This window comes from Lygodium microphyllum, chromosome 3, assembly GCF_053477565.2.
Source record: "Lygodium microphyllum isolate KBCC chromosome 3, Lygodium_microphyllum_v1.1.10, whole genome shotgun sequence".
NCBI classification, from domain to species: Eukaryota; Viridiplantae; Streptophyta; class Polypodiopsida; order Schizaeales; family Lygodiaceae; genus Lygodium; species Lygodium microphyllum.
This window is the reverse complement of record NC_141137.1, coordinates 104,353,018-104,370,397: the sequence shown is the minus strand read 5'-3', so window position 1 is coordinate 104,370,397 and position 17,380 is coordinate 104,353,018. Positions and strand designations below refer to the sequence as shown.

Here is a 17,380-nt window from a genome sequence, read left to right as displayed (position 1 = left end):
TACCCAAGACGATCGAAGATCCTTCATTTGGATGAAACTCTACTGGTTTCTTTACCCTATGGCCACATGTAAATCGAGAGAGTTGGACCTTTACCATATGTTTATCAACAATAATAAAGAAATATCCAATATTCTCGAACATTGAAAAGCCTCATCCCTATCAACTAGTTTCTTAGTGCCACATTACCTCAACTTGTAGAAGTCAACTTAGTACCCTCATTTTTTGAGGGTACCACGTTAGACTAGGAGTATCCCGTTTAGCAAAGTTGAAGTAAAAGATTCCTGGTTGCACGATGAAAACTTAGACTTCATGGATTGGCATAGGTGAAATCGACTTACGTGTATCCTACCTCTTTGTCGATTGAGCTGACATGTGCCAGAGGGGAAGAGCTTTGTGCTCATGAGAGAGGGAAGAGCTTTGTACTCATGAGAACTTTAGAGTGCTGGAGAGTGCTCAACAGCATTGTTGAAAGGAGCTGACGTGTCAGCTTGGGTAATGAAAGGCCTGGATGACGTCTCACCTTCACATATGTATGGGAAACATTGAACAGAAACGTTTGATGCAAATATTAAATTTTAAATAAAATATTTCAAAATACACAAATTTCTCAGAGGACACTGGCTGGGCCGGTCAGCTTCATGGTTTCTTTCAGTGTCTCTCGTTCAGGACCTGCATCGTCTTTGATTCAGACGCTCTGTGAGGATCGTATGTAGACACACACAGACAGAGAGAGAGAGAGAGAGAGAGAGAGAGTGTGAGCGCTCGCGCTCGCCAGATTGCCCTATATGTGCATGATCTATCCCCCGCCACCCCTCGAAGGGCCCTGCTGCCATCGCCGCAGCTGCACAAACATAAAAAATGATGCGAGGCCGCATCCCCTCCTCGCCGACCACAGACGATCCTGCACCCAAGCGTGCCCGGGTTGATATGGACGACGATGGAAGAGAGCGTGTCAAGCTGGCAATCCGGGAGCAGGTTGAGGGGCTTGTCAAGCTTGTTGATGAGAGGCGCACCGAGGTTCGGTCTGCTGAAGAGGAATTTCGGAAGGCGGAGGCAAAGGTTCTGATACGTCCAGATCGTTGTTTCAGTACATTTGGATTCAGTGCCTGCAATAAAAAACAGTATTTTTTAGGAGACAGGCGATTTTAGGCCTTCGAATGCTGACGAGTTTTGGAACCCTGATTGTCTAAATCTTCACAAACGATTGAATCTCTTCCAAATGAATACTTTCAATTTGTTGCGAAGCGTGGATCATCTATTCTAGATTACTGGATTAGTGCAGTCCATTGGCTCGAATGAATTTATTTTTATTCACCTTATGCACCAAATCCAGAAGGAGTTTTTGGTAGTATGATAGGCTTGTGCATACGGATTAAGTATCATTAGTAAAGGCCACTAAATAGCTGTTAAGGAGCTATTATTCATGGTCTCTTTGCCCTTCTTTTGCTGTATATTGTACATGTACTGGTGCTTCTGGTTCTTTGCCCTTCTTTTGCTGCCCTTCTCAGTTGTAGTTTTGCAGACTCAGACATGTAAGTTAGTGGATGAGAATTCTTTTTTGTAGATTTCTCAAATGATGGTACAATTGCTAGAAGCTGAAATGTGGGTATATCTTAATCCCGTTTTAACATTGTCCAGTTACCTTGCAGCTGGTAGAAGCACGCAAAAAACTAACAGAAGCAGAGGCACAGCTTACTCGTGCACAGAACCGTCTTCTGCCCAGGTCTTCAGTGGAGAGCTCCTCTGTCTCACCTGCGAAAGTTAAGTCTGAGCAGGATGTTGAACCTCGCGTCAAGCATGAAGGCATCAATGAAAAGGCTCAATCTAGCAAGCCACCTTTGGTCATACCTGGTTCGAATGGGTTCTCCAACCAGAGCTTGAAATCAGGGCCTAATATAAGAGTGGCAGGGGATCAAACAAAACCACTAGGGTCTCGACCCCCATCAGCTGTACCAACACGTAGTGACGAGGAGTCCTCTGATGCTCAGCTAACAAAACAATCTCCAGCAGCCAAGCTGAAGGGCGTGAAAGTTGAACCCAGTATATCATCAGAGAAGCGAATAGTAAAGAAACGCCCAGGTATTTATAAGGGTGGTTTTGGGTATGACTTCTTGTTAGCTGATGAATTCATTTTTGTATTTAATGTTACATATCTTTCAGCATGTATTTGAGGAAAATTTTTCTTGTTTGAACCAACCTTTAATTTTGTTGGCCTTTTTATGTGGATTACACTTGATTTGAACTGTCCATAAGTGAACAAATGGTTCAAGGTTATACATGCTGATAGGCATGCCAAAGAACAAGAGGAAGGGAGTCTACTGAGTTCTGCAGTAGTCTCCAGTGGTTAGGTCTGAGATCATTGTTATGTTTGACACAGAGTTGAAATTTTGGAAAATGATAAGAGGGGAGAGCTCTGGCTTTTTAGCAAGCTACATCATCTTCTCCATAAAATACATCCTAGGTACTGGGAACAGTTGCATGGTAGAGCACATGCAATTTAGCTGAGTGTAGCTCTGATAGCAGGCAGCTCTTCCATATTCTGAATCCTGAACATTGCTTAATATTTGTAGTGCATTAGTGTGTCCAGTTGATATCTTGACTTGATCATTGGCATGGGAAGGCTACAATCATGTGCAGTTAGTTGGAAATAGAGGAGCCAACTATAATGCAACGTGTCCACCTGTTATCTTCAGGACACGTCTTAGCAGTCCATCGGAAAGGATGTCTAGAAAGCTTCGCCCGGCACTCCCATGGAATGTTACGGGGTTTGCGATCTAGGACTTTCCGCGTCTGTTACGTGGCGGAAGTATTCTGGCCGTTTCCACTTAGGACTGACCTGAATCAGGGTTTTTCCTAATGGTCATTTTTTAAACGGCAACTAGCGTCGAACCTGAGCGAACTACTTTACGTAGAAACGCCAGGTCTGAAGCGGATTTACGCTGCACTTGGTTCAAGGAGAATGGGAAACGAGAGGGATGCAAGGCTCGACCTCTCTGCCATAAGGCATAGTTCCATTCTGTTTCCCTAAAACAGCGTAAATCGGGATTATTATAACTTAGATTCTAGGTTAGTGTCCTTGCTGTTCGCATCCTTTGAAACGATCTTCTTGTTGTCCATCGTGATTTGAGAAAAGTTCGTGGCCAACCGGGACCATTCATCCGTAGGACGGATTCATGGCCACATCCACCGCACTTTCCTCAAGTTGTTTTAGTTATCTAATTACCTACCACATTTAGTTGGACATGCATCAAATAGCTTCCTTAATTAGTCCGTTAGGCACCGGTTCCTTCACGTAATCATAGCACTTGACATAGAAAAGCAATGTCAAACAAGTTCCTTTTCAACATGTTATCATATTTATCTTTGAAATACATAAAGTCCAGCCTGTAGGCTTATTTATAATCCGTCCGAAGGCTATCCAGCAATCCATAGGGATTACTAATCCAAGATTCTGTCTGTAGACTAGTATGTGGGCCTCGAGATCCAATCCCGAGTCACGTTGGCCTCTTGTGTAGGGCTCGGAAGGCGAGGGATTTACGGCTAGAGCCCCCTCTGGCATCCAAGCGTCCTCCTGCTCCAAGTAGCGCTCAACGGAGAGACCTCTCGTGGCAGGTTCGGTCTACCTTCCCGGTGCGGTTAACAACCCCCTTGGTTAGGGTCAGGCAGGCAGTCGGGGGTAACTGAAGCTGCCTCTTCCTTCAGGCCTTCAACCTGAAGCATTAGATATCTTTTCATCCTTTAATTCTTTGAGCAAACAAAGCAAAACAGTGCTCTTAAAACTGTTACAAGCACAATCATTTTCATTGGTTGTTATTTTTGGCCAACTGCTAAGGAGCGAATCCTTCTTTTCGAATGCATCCAGCACTCGATCTGGGATCGATTGTGACTTGGCAAGATCCTCAGGGGTTTATCTGTTAACCCTTAGATCCTTGGGTTAGGGCCGTACCCTATTAACCCAACTTAACAAAAACTTAAGTTCTATTAGCAGTAAATATGTTATTCCAATTTATTGATTGGTCCTTTGCTTCCAAGCAAATATCTAGTCCCCGTATCTTAGTTACTTTATCTAAGAAAGGTACTATATCAGGATAATTATTCATCCTCTTGAAAGATAAACTTGCGTAAAAATTTGCCAATCTCATTCCGAGGAATTTGCCATTTCCTTGTGATCAAATCATAAGATCATGCGACTCTGCAATTTGTTGCACAAGTGTCGCATCGAACTATGGGACTATTTACCCATCGAATGGAGTCTTATAATCACGAAATCATGATTAGATATACCAATCCGTTTCTGATTGCACTAGGCCGACGTTGTCGGTCCTAGGGTTCCAAGTTTAAACCGAGTTTCATCTTTTTAGTGAGCGATCCTTAGGGTAGAAACCCTAGATCGTCTCTCGCAAGTACGTCCTATTGTCCCTACATTCCGTGAATGTGGCTAAGTCTTTAGGTTTAAGAGTTTCAGCTTTAGCAATAAGAGTGATCAGGTAATGTCCTCAACGTGCTAATCCTAATTAGCTCTTTGGGATATGTTGCATTGAATTAACCCTTCCTAAATGAGTACCTCGCGGTTTTAGGTGTTTAGGTTTAAACCAATTTAACTTGTCTATTCTTGAAGATAATTACACTACCATTTCCATAACCACATGCTTCATTGCCTACGTATAAGTTGATTTACAAACCCTAACTTTTTGGGTTAAGATGAAAGCATAGGTTAAGTTATAGCTTAATTCCAATTTATCATCCTATAACATGCAACAAGATTCATGCTACTAGCCTTTAGGATTTTATGTTTAAACAAGCAGCCTTTTTTTACTTTTATTTCCGAATGAATTTGTCGTATGCTGAACTTACATAACCTTTCGTTGATTTGAGTTTTTAGGCCACTTGCCTAGAGTTAAATCTTCTTTATGCAGCCCTAGTAATTTCCTATGGTTGCTAGTAACTTTCTTTAAGAATCATTTCGAAAAAGATGTTCAATAATGCGATACGTGGTTTATTCCTTCCATGCTTAATCAAAGTGTACTATCATAATTTCGTTTTGAAAAAAATTGACATTAATTAATCTAATTTTATTACTTTGCAATGCATAAAACCGACTTGCTAGAAATGCATAGAAATCTTATGCTCACTTTATTTTATTCATTTTATTGAAAAATACTAATGACCGAATCCCTCAATTGTGATTTATTAGCCAAAGTATTTTCAATCGAAAAAAGCATGCATCCTTATTCCTCAAATGATCCATGCATAATTGAAATATTACGACGTTAATCAAATTTAGAAAGAAGAACTTGGACTTGTGGTGAAATGTCCACATGGATTTTAGGAGACGATTCTCTTGCGGTTGCACCTTGTGTTTTCTTAGGAGCCATCGCGAATGCGGCCTTTCCGTCTTGGATGCAGATTTATGATCTTGGCCGATCTTCTTCGAACGGGAAACTTCCTTTGTGACCGATTGCACCGTTTTTCAGAGTCGGCTTTAGAAGGCTTTATAGGTTTCCTCCTTAAATTTGGCTAATGGGGACTTGTGGGGAACCTAAGGGGGAAAAAAGGGTGTTTGTGAAGGCCAATAGAAAGGGGGATCTAAGGGACCCTGAGGTTAAGATGAACCTTTGTGTAAGAACGCGAGGCGGGAAAAAAAACTTAATGGGCTTTTAAAAGCTTGGATGGGACAACACGGAAAAGGGGGCTTTGAAGGAAGCCCACAAGAAAGGATTAAGGGGGCTTTCAATATGAAAGGGCTTAAAGGTCCCTAAAGCATTATGTGGGGGGAAAGAAAAAAACCCACGGGGAGGGTTTTAAATCTCGGGGAGGGGGTATAAGAACCACAATAAGGGCTTTGGATTCCCGGGGGGGGGGGGGGGGGTTATTAAACCCACATGAACAAGGGCTAGGAGGAAGCCCACAAGAAAGAATGTGTGGGGGGGTGTAATATGAAAGGGGGCTTATGATAGCCCCCTTAGAAGCTTCAAGAAGCTTCCAAAAAGCACGTGGAGGAAGAAGACGACTCCCTCAGGAGGGGTGTTGGCGGTCAGGAGGCGGACGTCAGCGGCGGATCTTCGTCAATCCCTCCTCCCTCTCGGCCAGTAGAGCGGTGCGGCATTTATCCTCTCCTCTCGACGATTTCCGCAGCGACGTCAGCCTCCCATTCCCTCCTCTACGGCCAGTCATTCCCTCCTACTCTCCTCCCACATGCTTTTATAGCTGAGGGGAGGGGATCCTCCTTGCCCCACGCGGCATCCGGCATGGCTTTGTCCCCTCCATGGCATCCAACAAGGATGCTTAGTCATCCCGCCTTCCCTCCCTCCCCCCCAGCACGACAGTTGGCTGGGGGAAGGAGGGAATTAAAAAAATTTCCATAATACTAACAATCAGTCTTTTGGATTTTTTTTTTTTTTTTGTTTTTTTGTAAGAGGAGGTTCTTATGAGGGGTGCGGTTTAGAGATCGGAATTGTTACATATAATTGGTAGAACGTTGCCACCCATGCATTGAACATAAAAGCATTAATTGTTGTATTACTTATTTGATCTTGAAATTTGACTTGGTTGACTTCTTGTCAGTTACTTTGAGTATAGCTTTTTGATAGGAATTGCAAGGACACAACCAAATAAAAGAGGTTGAGAGAGGGTTTTGTAGATGCGTTGTGATGGACACGATCTAAGAGGTGTTAGATGCATACATGTGGTGATTTGAGGAATCTTTTCTTATGTCAATGTGAGAGAACATGAGATCTACAAAAATGGTGGACACATTTTTAAAGTTGATGTTATTGATTTGTCCCTATGTGATGTAATATAGTACTAAAAGACGACGTACCGGCGAGACAGTAAGGTTTGCGGGGAGGAACATAGAGTGAACTCGGCAAATATGGAGAAGAGAAGAGGAGAAGAGAGAAGAAACTTTGATGAATGGAATGATGAAGTTTTGAATCATGGAGTGAATGTGATACAAGGGAACAAGGGTGCTATAGCACAAGGAAGATGATAAAGATAGCCACGAACCATGAACCGCAATGTCCTCTTGAAGGGGTGTGAGGGCAGTGGAGAGGCTGGAGAGAAGAGGTGAAGACTGAATAAATCAACCGTATTGAATGAGTGATAGAGGCAGCCTATAAATAGGCAAGAGACTGTCTAGGGTGGCACCCAGAGGGAGAGCGCCGGCTGTCTGGTGCCCCACTGTGGGCGCCTAGTCCCTTTTTGGGGCTATCCATTGTGCAACCCTAAACGCAAAACGCGAAACCCTAAACGCAAAATGCAGAATGCAAAATTGTGGGTGAAGAGTTTCTCAAACCCCCTCTTAGGCCCAAAAAGGGGAGCAAGAGAAGAGTGAGGTGGAGATGGAATGCTATATGTTGAAGAATGCTCATATAGCAGGTGCCACTTGGACAGTGTTCCTCGTGGGGAAATTGTTCACTTGCCCAAGTGCCCTAGTACAAAGATGATGAAAACATGCAATGCATAGTAGGAATGTCGGACTTTGTGTGGTGCTGAGAACCATAAGGATATGCCCGTACTCGATCTCAGGAGTTGGCTCCATGCTGACTAAGGGACAAAGAAGATCCACCCTATAATTTGAGAATACCACTTCAAAGAAGACCTTTGAAGATAGTCAAGAGATTGAATGAGCGGTAGAACCCGAAACTCAACCTCGGGAGAGAAGCCACTAGCTCCGTGACTTCATGTTGGAAGGAATACGAAGGTCTAGCTACCAAGTCGTTGCTGAAGATCCAAGGGCCCCGATCTAGGTAGATTCTCTAGATTCGGGGTATGAGTAGAGGAAATGACTGTTCAAAGGAGAGCCACTCCTCGAAAGTGAAAGGTGGTGGTGTGTGAAGAACTTCATGGCACATAGGGTCCCTCTCTGAATTGGAAGGAGTAGACGTAGGAGCCCCCTTTGAAGCCGAAGAAAAAGTGGAAGCCCTCTTTGAGTGTGAAGTAAGAAAATCCCCCTTTGAATCCTAGTCTGAGAGAGAAAGGGAACCCAACCACTCATGGCTCACGGATTGTGAAGCATTAGATGATGAAGTGTGGGGCTTGGAAGAAGAGGCCGGAAAGCACCTTGAAGTGGCCTCTTGAACCTGAGTGGAAGAGGGTGGGGAAGGAGGCTCAAGATGAGCCAAGGGTGGGGAACAATCGCGGGCTCTCAGGAGAGTGGATTGTGGAGGAGATATGGGCCATGGAAGCCATTGTACTCGAAAGTAGGTGGGGAAAACCTCTGCGCAGTGGGGTGGTCTCCAGGAGGGCTTATCCCCTCATAAGGTCTTAGAGCCTCCGTGTGCTTGAAAGAACTTAGTGCGCATCGGTTGCGGCTTATTGCCTTGAGCATAATACTTTGATAGTCGATGTAGAACGATCTCTGTAGTCTAGAAAGGAGAGGTGGCACGAGTGCTTGGTGGAAGATGCATATACTTCGGGGGTGGGGGGGTGGGGAGCAAAGGTCGAAGTTGGCAAGCATCAGTGGTGTGACCGGTGATGCCACAATAGGAGCACCCAATAGTCTAGTCATTTGTTGGTAAAGAAGCCATGGATACCAGTGTGCCTTGTTGAAGAAGAAAGAGGTCAGCCATGAACCATGAACTGCAATGTACGCCTCAAGGGGTGTGAGGGCAGTGCAAGGGTTGGAAGTGAACTGCTAGTGGGAGGAGGATGCTACTAGCAGTAAGAGGTTACAACCAATAGTAAAATGCAGAGTACAACAGTATGGTTGAGTTGTTGGGTTGTAGAGAATAGCTGCCAACATATTGGCTAAGCCACCAGGTTGTGGAGAACAACTGCCAACAGTTTGGCTAAGTTGTCGGGTTGCAAAGAACAGCCGCCATATTGAGCTAAAAAATGCATTAGCTAACAGCCCCAAAACATGCTTAATTAATGAAGAAACCTTGTTTATTTAAAATAAATGCATTCCTAGAGAGTGTCTATGTCCCATAAGCACAAACCCACTTGGGAGGGCCTGAACTTTCTATAAATAAGTATGCTACCCTACATTCAGTTCTCAATCTCGTTTTTGCAGCTTGCAGGTTTCAGGTGTTTTCAGCTTGCTGCCCACACCCCTTTCGCGGAGGACATCGCAGTCTCAGCTATCCCTTGCTGTCATCTTCAGTCTGGCGCTTGTTTCGAGCCTTTCACTTGCAGTTTGCAGCTGTTTACAACAGAGCGACTGTTGCTGATCACTCTCCATTCAGAAAATAATCTTGTTTTTGTAGATTTCAGGTATTTCAGCGTGCTGCCCACACCACAGACATAGAGGACATCGCGGTCCAAGCTGGCCATTGCTGTCTATAAGAGTCTGGTGCCTGTTTCTAGCCTACCACACACTGTTTGGAGCTGATTTCAGCATGTTGACTGTTGCTGCTGGTTTTTCCTGCGTTTTTAGTCTTTCTCTCTCCTCACTTGCGTTTTTAGTCTTTCTCTCTCTTGCACTGCCATCTCTGCATCAGATCCAACCTTCCTTGGCTGCGTTTGCTGGTGTTCGATATCCGGAGGCTGCCTTACTGCGATTCGGGATCTGTTTAGAGTATGACACACTCTCCAGATAATGCACTGTAATATGTTTAGATTTGTTATGTTGAACATAGTCTTTAGCAAGAGTAATAGTACTTTGGTTATCACATTGAAGTGGTGTGTTGGAGAGAGGAGGATGACCAATATTTGATAGAACTTGTTGAAGCTATACTAACTCTCGAGCCGCTAAAGATGCAGCTATATATTTAGCCTCTGGTAGTGGAAACAACATAGTGTTGTTTCTTGCTAGTTTAAGAAACAAGACAATCATTGATAGAGAAACAATTCCCACTTGTAGAATGCATAGATAAGTGAGCTTGCCCAATTTGCATTTGTATAACCCAAAAGTTGTTTACTGCATGAGCATTGTATATTTAGTAATCATATCATTTCATTTATTCACTGTGTTCATTGTCTCTGAGTTACCCTAACCCTAACTGTGTTCTTTTATCAGTCTGTGCTTTGTTGTACGATTGTTATTTGTGTTTCTGTGTTGGGGATTTCTTTACATGGTATTAGAGCTTGGTACTCTCTGAGAAACCTAGGCCTTTGATCTGAAAGCTCTTTGTAGAAGCAAGAACAAGAGTAGGTTTAAATGACTTCAAACACAACACCAATTCAGTCTTTAGAACCAACTATGCTGAGAACCGAGTGAGAGTGGGCAAATCAGCTTGCTCTACAAAGTTCCGACATGGTGGAAGATACTTCTGACCACATAGAAGAAAAGCTATACAAGCTGTTCATTGAAGAATATCATGGGATCATGGCTTATAGACGAGAGAAGATTGAGGAGCTCGATCGAAGGATTGCCCTTCTAGAGAAGCTACTCAATGAAGGTATGCATGAATTTCTCTCTTTAGATGTTGCGTATAATATTGCAAGGTTGTCAAGACCTCTATCAGGGATGGGTCCCCTTGTTGGAAAAAGAGATCCGGAGTATGTTCCATTCTTTTATCCTCTTTTGTCCACTCCAGTGCAATGTACTTTAGATTCGTTTTTTGTTTCTTCTTCTTTTACTTCTTTTGCTTTGTAATATACTAGTAGAAATCAGGAGGAAGACAGAGTACAGTCCGTTGACTACGGAAAAACTTCTCTTGAGGACCAATTCTTGTATGTTAACACATGTCGTGGGGATTATAAGAAAAAGTCAAGTACTTCTTCTTCTATCCTTTCTTCTTTTCAGTTTACTTCTTAAAATCAGAATGAATTTGTTGTTCCTATTTTTATATTGCATGGTGCATCATCATCATCATCATTTCATTTTCAATCATTAAATAGTAAAAATGAACGAAATGCATTTGTACCTTTCACACCACAAATTCAAAACCTATCCATCCCACTACATTTTTTTGCTGCTTTTGCACTTCCATTTATACCATTTATATTCCCTTTTTACACACCTTATGTTGCACATCACACCGCACTAGGGGGTCATGGAAACATAGACACTGCCTTTTACCTCATCCTATCCTCAACCGGGTGGTGTTCCACCTTCTTCTCACACACTTTCGGGATTATTGCAGCCTGGGTATTTCCCTAGTCTCTCCCAAGTATGGATTAGTTGGTACCATAGCTTGCCTCCATGGCATTACCTAGTGGCATAGTTACTAGGAACGAGGAACGGGACCCCCCGAAACGGGGGAAACGTCTAAAGTTAGGGAACAAGAACGTAATATATATATATATATATATATATAATATATATATATATATATATATATAGAGAGAGAGAGAGAGAGAGAGAGAGAGAGAGAGAGAGAGAGAGAGAGAGAGAGAGAGAGAGAGAGAGAGAGAGTAGACACGCAGGCTAGGCGGATAGGAGAGGCGGGAGCAGGTAGGGCCCAGGCAGGGCATGCGACAGAGGTGGGAGCAGGTAGGGCCCAGGCGGGGCATGCGACAGAGGCGGGAGTAGACGGGACAGCCTGAATCCAGGAAATGGCCGTTCCAAACAGGGAACGGCTGCTGAAACAACTTGGAACGGGCAGGAATGGGGCTCGCAACGGGTAGGAACGTTCCATGGGCGTTTCGCTGGTAGACACATGCTAGAACACGTTAATCTGTTCTCAAGGCCCAGAATGGGCATTTCCTGTTTCTATGCCTAGTGGACCTTCTGGTCATTTTGCTGTGCCCCAGCCGAACTTTGGACAAGGCTTCCATGTCCTAGTGCCTCCCGCTCCATCAGCACCTTATGGAAACATTCATGTTCCAGTGCCTTCGCCTCAATCGGTACTCATTGGATACTCACAACCTAATTCTGCCTACCCACCTCTTCCTCTTTCTCCTTCCTGTTAGCCACCTCCACTACCACCCTCTTATCCTCCCCATCCATCTTACCTCACTTTCCCGACACCCCAAGCATCTTGTGCAGGGGTTGGAATCCTTGTTGAGAAACCCTTCACCTGCAGTTTGCGTTTTTGTGTTTTGCGTTCAGGGTTTGCAGCCCCAAAAAGGGGCGCTATCCTAGACTGACTATGCTAGGCCACTCTCTCATTCATTCCTAATGGCTGATTTATCAATTCGTCACCTCTTCCCTCCAGCCTCTCCACTACCCTCACACCCCTTCAAGAGGACATTGCAGTTTGTGGTTCGTGACTGTCTTCATCATCTTCCTTGTGCTACGGCACCCTTGTTCCCTTGTATCACATTCACTCGATGATTCAGAACTTCATTATTCCATTCATTAGAGCTTCTTCTCTCTTCTCTTTTCTTCTCCATGTTTGCCGAGTTCACTCCATGTTCCTTCTCGCAAACCCTATTGTCTCGTTGGTATGTCATCTTTTGACATGGTATCAGAGCTGGATTTGCTCACCTAGCAGCGAAGATCCTCCAATCCAGTGAAGGCAAAGACCGGTGGCGGGTTTGGCATCTCCTTTTCTTCTGCTGCTGCATCATCTCGTTTTTGCAGGTTTCAAGTGTTTTCAGCTCGCTTCCCATACCCCTTTCGTGGAGGATATCGCAGTCTCAGCTGTCCCTTGCTGTCATCTACAGTCTGGCAGCTGTTTCCAGCCTTCCACCTGCAGTTTGTAGTTGTTTACAACAAAATGACTGTTGCTGATCACTCTCCATTCAGAAAACAATCTCGTTTTCGCAGATTTTAGGTGTTTTAACTTGCTGCCCACACCCCGTTTGCAGAGGATATCTTAGCCGAAGCTGTCCATTGTTGTCTCCATCAGTTGGTGCCTGGTTTTCAGCGCTGTTCCTGTGCAGACTTGCTGTTGTATAGCCTGCCACGTTATCTTTTGACATCATGGGCCAAGCTGGCCTTTGCTGTCTACAACAGTCTGGTGCTTGCCTACCACACACTGTTCGGAGCTGATTTCAGCATGTTGATTTTGCTGCTGGTTTTTTCTGCGTTTTCAATCTTTCTCTCTCCTCCCCATTAGAGAAGACAAAGGCCAGTGGTGGGTTCGGCATCAACATTTGATTTCTCTATCATTTTTGCTGCGCATTGGGAGATATCCTTCTTCTCTCTCCCACCCTCCCTTATCGAGTTTACCACACCGGTACCATGGTGTCTCCCTCGATAGATTGCCCTTCTACTGGGTGTTTCTACTGCGGCACGAACGGTCATCTCATCGAAGACTGTCGACATCGACCTTTGCTCCCCACCCCTTCGGAGTATATGTGTTTTCCACCACACATTCCTTGTGCCACCTCTTCTTTCTGGGCCACAAAGATCGTTTTGCATCGGCTATTAGAGTATTATGCTCAAGGCAATAAGCTGCACCCGACGCGCACTAAGTTCTTTCGAGCACACGGAGTCTCTAAGACCTTACGAGGCGATAAGCCCTCTTGGAGACCATCCCACAGCGTGGAGGTTTCCCTACCCGCTTCCGGGTACAGTGGCTTCCACGGCTCACATCTCCTCCACAGTCCACTCTCTTGAGAGCCTGCGCCTGTTTTCTACCCTTAGCTCATCTCGAGCTTCTTTCTTTTCCACTCTCTTTCACTCAGGTTTGAGAGGCCTCTTCTGGGTGCTTTGTGGCTTATTCTTCTGAGCCCTAGATACCTTCTTCAACACAACCGGTGGCACTTCTTTCGTCATTAGATGCTTCACAATCCGTGAGCCATGAGTGGTTGAATTCCCTCTCTCTCAAACTAGGATTTAGAGGGGGGTTTTCTTACTTGGTCCTTAGAGGGGGCTTCTAGTTGTTCTTCGGCTTCACAGGGGGCTCCTACTTCTACTCCTTCCGATTGAGAGAGGGACCCTATGTGCCATGAAGTTCTTCACACACCACCACCTTTCACTTTCGAGGAGTAGCTCTCCTTTGAGAAGTCATTTCTTGTACTCATACTCACGATCTAGACGATCTACCTAGATTGGGACCCTTGGATCTTTAGCAACGACTTGGTGGCTAGGCCTTTGTATTCCTTTCCGCATGGAGTCACGGAGCTAGAAGTGTCACTTCCGAGGTTGAGTTTCGGGTTCTATAGCTCATCCCGTCTCTTGATTATCTTCAAAGGTCTCCTTTTAGGTGGTATTCTCAGATTACACGGTGGATTTTCTTTGTCCCTTGGTTAGCATGGAGCCACCTCTCGAGATCGAGTATGGGCATATCCTTATGGTTCTCGGTACCACACAAAGTCTGACATTCCTCCTATGCATTGCATGTTTTCATCATCTTTGTAGTAGGGCTCTTGGGCAAGTGAACAATTTTCCCATGAGAGACATTGTCTAAGTGGCACCTGTTGCATGAGCATTCTTCAGCATCTAGTATTGCATCTCCACCTCACTCTTCTCTTGTTCCCCTTTTTGGGCCTGAGAGGGGGTGTTGAGAAACCCTTCACCAGCAGTTTGCATTTTTGCATTTTTGCATTTTGAATTTTGGGTTTGCGTTTAGGGTTACCAGCCCCAAAAAGGGGCGCCATCCTAGACTGATTGTGCCTATTTATAGGCCACTCTCTCATTCATTCCTAACGGCTGATTCATTTAGTCCGTCACCTCTTCTCTCCAGTCTCTCCACTACCCTGACACCCCTTCAAGAGGACATTGCGGTCTGTGATTCGTGGCTGTCTTCATCATCTTCCTTGTGCTATGGCACCCTTGTTCCCTTGTATCACATTCACTCCATGATTCAAAACTTTATTATTCTATTCATCAGAGTTTCTTCTCTCTTCTCTCTTCTTCTCCATGTTTGCCGAGTTCACTCTGTGTTCCTCCTTGCAAACCCTATTGTCTCGCTGGTACGTCATCTTTTGACAACCCCAACCCGATTCCATACTTGTTGCATATAAGATCGTCTACTCATGGAAGGCTAGGAATCCCTCCGCTATTGTCAAGCTGATGCAAGGCTTATTGCCCGAGTTTCATTCTTAACTTTAGTATTTTGACCTAGCATTAGAGTGATGGGCACACTTGACTTACCGCTATGTGGCTCGGGATAGGACTCGTTGTATCAATCTTGACCATGAGCTTCAAAATTTCAAAATCTTTGACCTGGATGACTTGAAAGTTAAGTTGGTTGAGTATCGGTGTCTTCTTGCCGAATTCTCCACTACGGGGATTCCCAAGTCCTCTAACAATCAAGTCACATTGTTTCGAAACAAACTTCCCAAGAAATTCTTCAATTTTGTGAAAAGTATAGTTTCCAAGTCCACCATGCCTACTTTTTATGAATTTAAATGTGAACTGTTGTGTTATGCATGGTTGTTTGATCAATTTCATGTGAATACTACCTCAGAGGGGGTTCCTGTTGCTCATTATCGGAAGGGGCAAGAAGGGAAGGGTAAACAAAATCATTCTTCCACTCAAAAACAAAATCAGTCTGGGGATTCAGAAGGAAACTTCCAGTCACAACTCAAACCCGGGTGGTAGAATGTACTTAAAAAGAATAGGTATTGTCAGCATGGTCAAAAGGTTGGCGACGAGTGTTGATCAAAGGCAAGAGACACAGTACTAAAACCTAAGCCTCAGACCCTTGCCCCTTAGTCGGGTAACCCTCAGCAGGGGAGGCAGGGTGATGGCAAGGGGCAGTTTAAAGGTTAGACTGATACTGCCACCGCTCAACCATCTCAGTTGACAATGTTCTCAACTCCAGAGGGCTTGTGTGATTGGTCTGTAGAGGCCCACATTGTCTCCATAGACACATCAGATACGAGTCTTGTTTATATCTGTGAGTTGCCTCCCGATGAGATTAGTGCAAAGGCCCACTCATAGCCGAGGACTTCAGCTTCTGCTTCGATTGTGGAGAGTGGAGCTACCCATCACATGACCCCTATAGAGGATATCTTTTGTACCTGAGCTCTTGTAGCCGGGCGGGTCCGTGTAGGAAATAACTCCTTGCTCAATATTCAGGCTCAAGGTTGCGTCAGTTTTGCCACTGACAAGGGTCCAGATCTGGCTTTGTTGGACAATGTATTACATGTCCCTCAGCTTGGGGTGAACTTGTTATCTGTTTAGTAGCTTTGCCGGTTGGAGCGAGCAGTTTTCTTTACAGTGACCATAGTCGAGGTCCTTGACTTTTAGGCTGGTTTAGTGATTGCTCGCGGTGAGGCACAACCTAACGGCCTATACCACATGACACACTTTCTGACTGAGCCGACAGGCGAGAGCTCTGTGTTCCATAGCTTCAAGGCATTAGCCACATCTCAAGAGCCTACAAACAATGAGCGTCTTTGGCATTTTCACTTAGGATATCTTGGTTATGACTCTCTTTATGAGTTGTTACTCCGTGTGTTGGTTGGGGGCTTTCCATGCTTGAAGCTAGCTCGAGATGTCTGTAAAGCATGTCAGCTCGGGAAGCAGTACCGTACCCCATTTCCTTAGTAGTCTACACATCGTCTTGAGGTGCCTCTTAGATTGATTCATGTTGACCTTTGTGGGCCAAACCCATTGCCGCCTTGAACGGTACGTTGTACTTCTTTTTGATAGTGGATAATCGTTTTAGATACATGTGGGTGTACTTTCTCAAGCATAAGTTAGATGCTTTCATATATTTTTCTGCTTGGGTGTTGCCGATTCATAACCAGAGTGGACGTCATGTTGATTGCATGAGGAGTGATAGCAGTACTGAGTTTATCTCCCACCGAGTTTCTACAGCAGCATGGCATCTCTCGCCAGCTCACCTCTACCAACTTTCTCTCTCAAAATGGAGTTGTAGAGTGTAGGAACCAGATAGTCATGTAAATGGCATTCTCTATGCTGTTCACAGTAGAGCTCCCTGAGTGCCATAGTATCCCGAAATGCTGTTTCGGTAGTGCCGAAACGGACCGGCTATTTTGGACTGGAACGGAAACGACCAACGCCGTTTTGCGATCCTCCTCCTCCTCCTCCTCCTCCTCCTCCTCTAATCCATTACCTTGGTCCTAAAGGCTAATCATCATATCATGGCGCTAGACCCATATTGGAGGCACGTCACTTCAATCAAGGGACACGAGGGCTCCGGTGGCGAATAAAAAAAGTGGCGGTGCAACTATTGTGGATTGGAGAAATCAGGGAGTGTAACATGCGTGAACAACTACTTGGTATGCGTTCCCAACAAAGACATTAGGCCTTTGTGCAAATGTGCCGACAGAAGTAACAGTAAGTTTTTATCTTTGGCGCTGAAAGCGTATGGGTATTGAGCTAGAAGAGGATGAATCCTCTTATCCAACGCCACATTGGGCTAATGAAGCACAAGTGGGGCAAAGAGAGGCTAGTGGGCTTAGTGGCGCTAGCCAAATTGCAGGTGCCAGTGGCCCATAAAAAAGAAGTGCATCTATATCGGTATTAGGTCTAAGTGTAAAAATGACCCCGTTGCTATCTTCTAGTGGTGGTGGGCAAAAGGGCTCCTTGCATGGTGCAAGTATCCGTGCAGGACTTCAGAGGCAAGCAATTGTGGAGGAAACTAGGAAACTCACACGCTTATTTATTCAGTGTGCTATCTCTTTCAATGT

The 17,380-nt window shown here is 44.7% G+C and overlaps 1 protein-coding gene across 2 annotated transcripts in view; it reads left to right on the top strand.

Annotated features, from left to right (window-relative positions):
- The first annotated feature begins 623 nt into the window (after window positions 1-623).
- Window positions 624-17,380, top strand: part of LOC148038697 (transducin family protein / WD-40 repeat family protein) — a 137,299-nt gene continuing 120,542 nt past the window's right edge. For both annotated transcript variants that reach the window (XM_087674380.1, XM_087674372.1), the window contains exons 1-2: window positions 624-1,060; window positions 1,651-2,080. In XM_087674380.1, coding sequence (XP_087530506.1) covers window positions 860-1,060; window positions 1,651-2,080 — 631 coding nt within the window. In that variant the 5' untranslated portion in view covers window positions 624-859. The remainder of the gene's footprint in view (window positions 1,061-1,650; window positions 2,081-17,380) is intronic.